Genomic DNA, 6,317 nt, shown 5'->3' with positions numbered 1-6,317 from the left:
GGGCATCATCTGTGTATACTGGACAGCACCACAACAAGAGAGCAACTGATGAAGTGCTGTTTCACATCAACAGATTTCCTGACTTTTTATTATATGATATCCAAAAAGTCTGTTGTCAGTGGTGGTGTTCTTAATCGTCTTTTTTTATCGAAAAAAGTGATACGCTTATGATAAGTTGAAACTTAAGTAAACATATTGGACGATAAAACAGTCGCATCACTGCGGCGACACGAGGAAGGGGCCGACAGCATGTTGAGATTGTTCATTGATTGTATGCATCAGTGAACAAAACCACAGTTTAAGTATTGTACAACAACACGCCTAAACAATCCCCACTGGTCTTCAAAAACGCTGTCGTATCTGCATCAGTGCACATGCCTACCATGCAGTAAGGTATTGTGAACCTATTTGCTTGTTCGCATTAAGTTTCACGTTCACGTTCAGGTGATGATTGTTTCAACAGGATCACATTTCATTGTGTAAGGTCCTAAATACCTCAGGGGACAAGCTGTAACACACACTGTCTGTAAAGTGGGTGATGGAGGATGTCCGGCCTGGAACAGAAACGTCACTGTCTTCATATAATGTGTTACTAGACACGGATCAAGTCGCAACTGGATCAGTCGAGTCTGTGCAAATAGTATAATATCCTGACAACATCGTAACGCTTGTCGTGCAGTAGAAGGTCAATAGTGACATGCGTTGGTGTACAGTGTCGTGGACTATAACGACAGGGTGATTATCGTCAACATGGATAACATCTCCCACATAGTTGTATGATGATGTATAGATGGAAGAATGAATGACCACGGGTGGAGGATTAGCCCATCGGTGTTCTCTGTGACGAAGGAGAGTTCTCAGTTGAGAACGGGTTTATGAAACGCTCCCTGATCCTACAGCTGACGCTGCATCAGCGGAGTGGACGCAGTCACCATTGTAGTTTCCAGTGTTTGTGTGGCTTTCATCCATTAAAGATACATCGTCATTCAAGTGGAAGAGATGGAGTATATCCGGGTCCTGTTTCTGCTCTACGGATGTATTCCCCGTACACAGGGTGAGTCACGCGTCTTGGTGGTGTAGAGATTTCTATAATTCCTTGTCGTCATCACATGCGTCCGGATCCCTAAATGCATCCAACAAAACAACCGACACGCCACTAATTTATTGTAGTCGTGTTAACTTTGTCATGATTCAATATGAAATGTTCTCCATTTATGCACAATGCACAACACAATGACTAGATATTTCCCTGCATATATAGGAAACCAGTGACCAGACGTTTACCTAGACTAGTAGGGAGAACATTGAAATGATACAAATAACCAGCTCAGGTATAGATTGTTGTACAAGTGAGGGTTTACTGGTCACAAACAGGATGTTAGTTTTATATTTCGACACTAAAGACCTTGGCATTAACGCTTTTCACAAGAGTTGCGTCTCTTTGACCATTTCGACATTTGTGGTGCTTTGGACTGCTCTGAAAGTCCACATGTCCCCCCTGAGTCATGGGCCTTAAGTGAGGGAGTGAGTGAGTGAATGTTAATTGAAACCGCGTCAGTAATTCTGTATCTATTCGCGGGCTGGATATAAAAATATTTTCCTCTGGAAATGCGCATAAAATAAAACAGTCAATTATCACAGTAAACAGTAAACAATGACGTTCAGAATTTAAAATCTACATCTAATCGTATAGTTTAATTTATTTCAGATAAGCTTTGCAAAATAAGAAAAAGGTCGTGGGCCCTGAACGCTTTTTCGTGGTAATATAACATAGCACATGCAAATGCATGGTTGCCATCCAAAAGTGATACGAGACTATTAAGCTTCTAGTGCCATACAGGCAGCTTGGGTTATCCGGGTAATAATAATCAGATTGTGATTGTCAGCGCTTGGGCATTGCCCTCGTGTGGTGGAAGTCAGCGCTATACAAATTCTCTAATGATATTTTACAGAAAAGAATATTGTTATTTGAAATATGGAGGAAGAAAACAGTATTTTTAATTGAACTCAAACGTCATTGTTATTTTGCCAATATTTTTCATCCGTAATTTCTGACTTTTAACCTTACCCTTTAGTGGAAGTTATCCTTTCAGATTAAAACCGCACGGGGTGCAAGATATATTGCGGAGGTTAAAAAGTAGTGAATCGCTGTGGTGAATTATGAACGATCCACCAAAGGCGACTCTCATAAAGGAGATATTTAGGAATGTTGTTGAGTACAGAATAAGAAACATTCCAGCAACAATTTTATAATCAGCAGGCCAAGAATACTTATCGATAGAGTTCCAACCAGAAGTACACGTAAATAGCAGTTTACATGTAACGATTGCGAATACGTTTTGCGGGATATTGCTTGAGCCTACATCACTGCATTTTATTATTATTATTAGTGAGGGAGTATAGTTTTTAGCAATATTTCACCTATCTGTCTGCGGGGTTTCCATTGGTATATTGTGCCTGTGTGGGGATCTAACTCAAACTAGTAAACGGTTTGGATGCTTGGATACCCAACCCCCAAGTTTTAAGAATAACTGTTGTCTCGTTTAACCCAGAAAGGATAGTCATATCTATCAAACACGTGGTTGATGGCATTGCATGTATTGAACTCTGATATAAGTCTTGTGGTTAAACGCATTGAGTTTTATATCTCACTATTCGACGAACACACGTGCAGAGTAAAGAATGTGCAAACATGCGTCTCTTAGGCGTTTCGTAATCTCATTTGTTTCATCAAAGAAGTAAACGGCTGAAATACAGGAGTAGATCAGCGCCTTCGACAGTGGTAACCCTATGTATGGTGCTTGGGAGGCTTGGTACCAGGGGTCCGGCATCTCCTCGGACTGAACTCCTCGATGGCGAGCAAGCCAAACTTACCAGTGTAGTGTGTACAAATACAGGGCTCCAAACAAGGGCCGTATCGGCGTATGTACGGATAGAAAATATGCACGATACGGTAGGAAATAATTTAGAAAACGTCGCAGATACGCACCATAGCAATGGTGTATGGTCTTAAAATCATTTTACAGACGTATTTATCTGAAAAGTATTGTTTTATTGTTTATTGACCTGTTTACACAAGAGCAGCAATGTTGTGGTGCATATATACAACAAAACACAAGATTACTGATACGCCATTATTTTCCATTCAGTACTCTAAATGTACTCCAGTACTCCTATATTGAAAAATAAGGAGTACGTACTCCTGATGTTGAAAATTTATCTGAAGCCCTGAAATAGTTCTGAACATGTCGCCATTTTGAAGAAAGGCCCATGGTAGAACTGACCTTCAAGACTGAATGTATTATTGTATCATGTGTTTAACAGTATATAAATACCCTGATCAAACACAGTTCTTCCTACTTCTGACCTGCATAACACGTGAAACAATCGTAACACGAAACCATACAGCTATAAAAGATATTAATATTTGATATTGTTTGTTATATTTTACTTCTATTATTTCCATTTATAATAACTTTCACAGTATAAATAATTTAAAAACATAACTCATCTTTATATATTTAATCGAACAAAATGTATAACCGTTAAGAGTGAAATTTGGTCAGAATAACGTATTAACTGTATAATTTCAATGCTATTTCAAATGATTTCCGTCGCAGGGTCGGTTGAGTTGACGGAATATCAAACAGGATCCGCTTACACCTTGATGTGCCGTAGCCTCCCCGGCAGCCAGACCATCAACTGGTTCAGGAATAACGAGCTGGTGATACGGACACGTGATGGTTCAAGGGGCCGGTGTGGACTAGAGCACAACCCCAGTGACACTTATACTACCTACTTGTCAGGGCGTGTCAGTGTGAGCTGTGATGCTGCCCAACACAATGTGTCCCTCACGACAACTTCTCCCACAAACAGTGGTTCTGTATGGCAGTGTGAGAACACTAGTCGAGACAAGAGCAACCGTCTAACTATAGGTGAGTACGTGTAATCATTTGTTTCAGCTCTACACCTGCAGACTGTAAATAATCGATTGTAACAGGCAGGCCAGTGATTAACATTATGAGCACAGATCTACGACGCTCGGGTACAATAACGTGCCATCAACCCATGCACCAAACGCACAGACTGTTGGGAACACCATTTGGAGTTATGAGAGACTATCTGTTAAAACCATTTACAATAGAAATATAACTTGTCAACATACAATATGATACGTGAAGACACATAAGGATTTAAACTCAAAGATTAATGACATGTATCCAACATGCATGCACGTGCCACGTTCCGTGACGTCAGTGGGTTCGTCCTTGAGACGTTGTTGCAGGTGCATTCTGGGAAAGAGAAACAAGTAGTAGAGGGAATGATTGTACGGGACCAGGTCCAACAAAGCCTCTGCAAAGCCTTATTCCCCAAATAAGGCTTTGGTCGGACCCCAGCTCTTGCTACCATTACCCCTACTATAAAAAGTTTGGGACGCTAGCGGGATACGAACGCACCTCTTAGCCGCGCCACTTAACCGACTGAGCCACCGGGGACATTGCTGAAAGTATGTTGGTATCCTGGGATTGTATTATCTGGGCTGCGTCTAACGTGCCGCTATGCCATGTTTACCTCGACGAAACAGTTTAATGTGAATCGCCTATGATCTCTTTGGTGTTTGTAATAAAGGCTTGCTGGGCTTTTTCACCTTGTTCTATGTACTTTTTTTCTCATCCTCGCTTATAGCAGACTTACGAGACTTGGATCGAATCTCTTGTTTCATTCTATGATATTTTGCGAGTTCAGAGAGGACTAAACGAAACTCCTCCTCTGAGATCTTACTGTCAGTGAGTGCGGTGGAAATAAGATCGCTTATGGTGTTAAGCTTTGCTTCAGCTAGAACCCGATCTCATTATGCTTCAATGCTTTACGATGCAGTCTGCGGGATACAAGCTTAAGCACCACCCCAACACCCTGTCACCCCAGCTGTTATTTCGAGCCCCATCACTATAGGTGCGGCCACGATGGTAGCTAACAACCCAACACCTGCCACCCTAGGCCCATGCTGGCTACCATAAGGGTAGTATCAGTCCGTCCACGGCATTGAAAGCTCTATGGTACTTCTTATATAGTGCTTTCCGGCTTGTCATGATCTTGTTCTAGTTGGCGTTTTACATCGCATAACTGCCTCAAAGCGGAACCGTCTACGGTTTCCAGGGTCTTCGCTACTTCCTCTACGACTGGGTACAGCCCATCCTGTGTGCCTATAATATATATTACAAAAGATATTTTAATTGGGTTTCAGTTAATAGCCTATCTAGTGTTCTGGTACTAGTTCAGGGATATAGCTCAATCCCATAATATATTTTAATTGGGTTGTATTTAACCTTCGATTAATGTACTTAAAGCCGATAATACTTAGATTAACGTGTGTGTAAAAAAGCGGGGTCTTAGCTCTACGGCCATTAAAGAGACGAACCCCATCAAGGGTTGGTACAGGGTCGTTTCCCGATACCTTAATAATACAACAACGTTGGTTATTACACCTGGCTTCCCAACCTATCATCATATCATCTATAATGTTAATATAACTCGCAGTCAAACTTATATCTCCGAGATAGACGTCTATGATGAATGTGAAGTTTTCCGCGACATTTCTAAAGACCTCTTGGTGATCGAGTAATTTTATCTCTGTCTTTACCCTCCCACTGGAAGCTAACATGTTGCCCGAGTGGTCTGGTATTGGTACGACTTGTACACTAGATTCCGGAACGAATGATCCTATAATCATGCCGTTGTTCCTAATCTCGGAGATAGTATTATTTTGTTTCAGGGAGATATAAGGTGCGGTGAGAGTTAAGTTTAGTAACCATTCAGGCTCTTTAAAATCTGATAACGACACCCTCCTATACACGTTGTCTTTCAAGTGCAGGATGTATAAGGTGTCTTCCTCACCAGGCTGGTCGAATCCCTCCGTGTCCCCTAGGTCGTTAAGCGTGGTGTTGGGACGATGACTGGTCATTGCTATAATACTATTACGATATAATTTCCAACTGGTTTTCTGATAATAGTTCAGGGGTGCACTTCACCCCCATGAAGTGTATGTTGTCGGGTAGGAAGATCTTGGTTAGTGATATCGTGTCTTCCACGATCACGGTGACACCCTGCAGACTGGTTTTGGAGTCGACACCCACCCGCACGTAAACGTTGCAAACGTGATACTGTTGTTGTTTCCCCCACCGGAGTTTGACCCCCCTTCACGATTTCGACATCATTCCGCGATGGTTCCCCTAGGTAGACTTGGATGACCAGTGTTGAGTTCGCCGGTAGACTCTCTAGGATCTTGACCACGCCTTCGAATTCAGACACCAACTGCA

General features: G+C 41.9%; 1 protein-coding gene across 3 annotated transcripts in view; it reads left to right on the top strand.

The window, feature by feature from the left end:
• Positions 1-446: 446 nt before the first annotated feature.
• Positions 447-6,317, top strand: part of LOC124271130 — a 29,045-nt gene continuing 23,174 nt past the window's right edge. The window contains exons 1-2 of one of the 3 annotated variants that reach the window (XM_046706197.1): positions 447-1,054; positions 3,621-3,935. In XM_046706197.1, coding sequence (XP_046562153.1) covers positions 1,000-1,054; positions 3,621-3,935 — 370 coding nt within the window. In that variant the 5' untranslated portion in view covers positions 447-999. The remainder of the gene's footprint in view (positions 1,055-3,620; positions 3,936-6,317) is intronic. The other 2 variants (XM_046706198.1, XM_046706199.1) reach the window with 2 other exon arrangements.

The sequence above is a fragment of the Haliotis rubra genome, unplaced genomic scaffold, assembly GCF_003918875.1.
Source record: "Haliotis rubra isolate DU_JTF1 unplaced genomic scaffold, ASM391887v1 Scf1577, whole genome shotgun sequence".
Taxonomy (NCBI): domain Eukaryota; kingdom Metazoa; phylum Mollusca; class Gastropoda; order Lepetellida; family Haliotidae; genus Haliotis; species Haliotis rubra.
The sequence above is the reverse complement of the archived record's forward strand: the minus strand, read 5'-3'. Positions and strand labels throughout refer to the sequence as shown.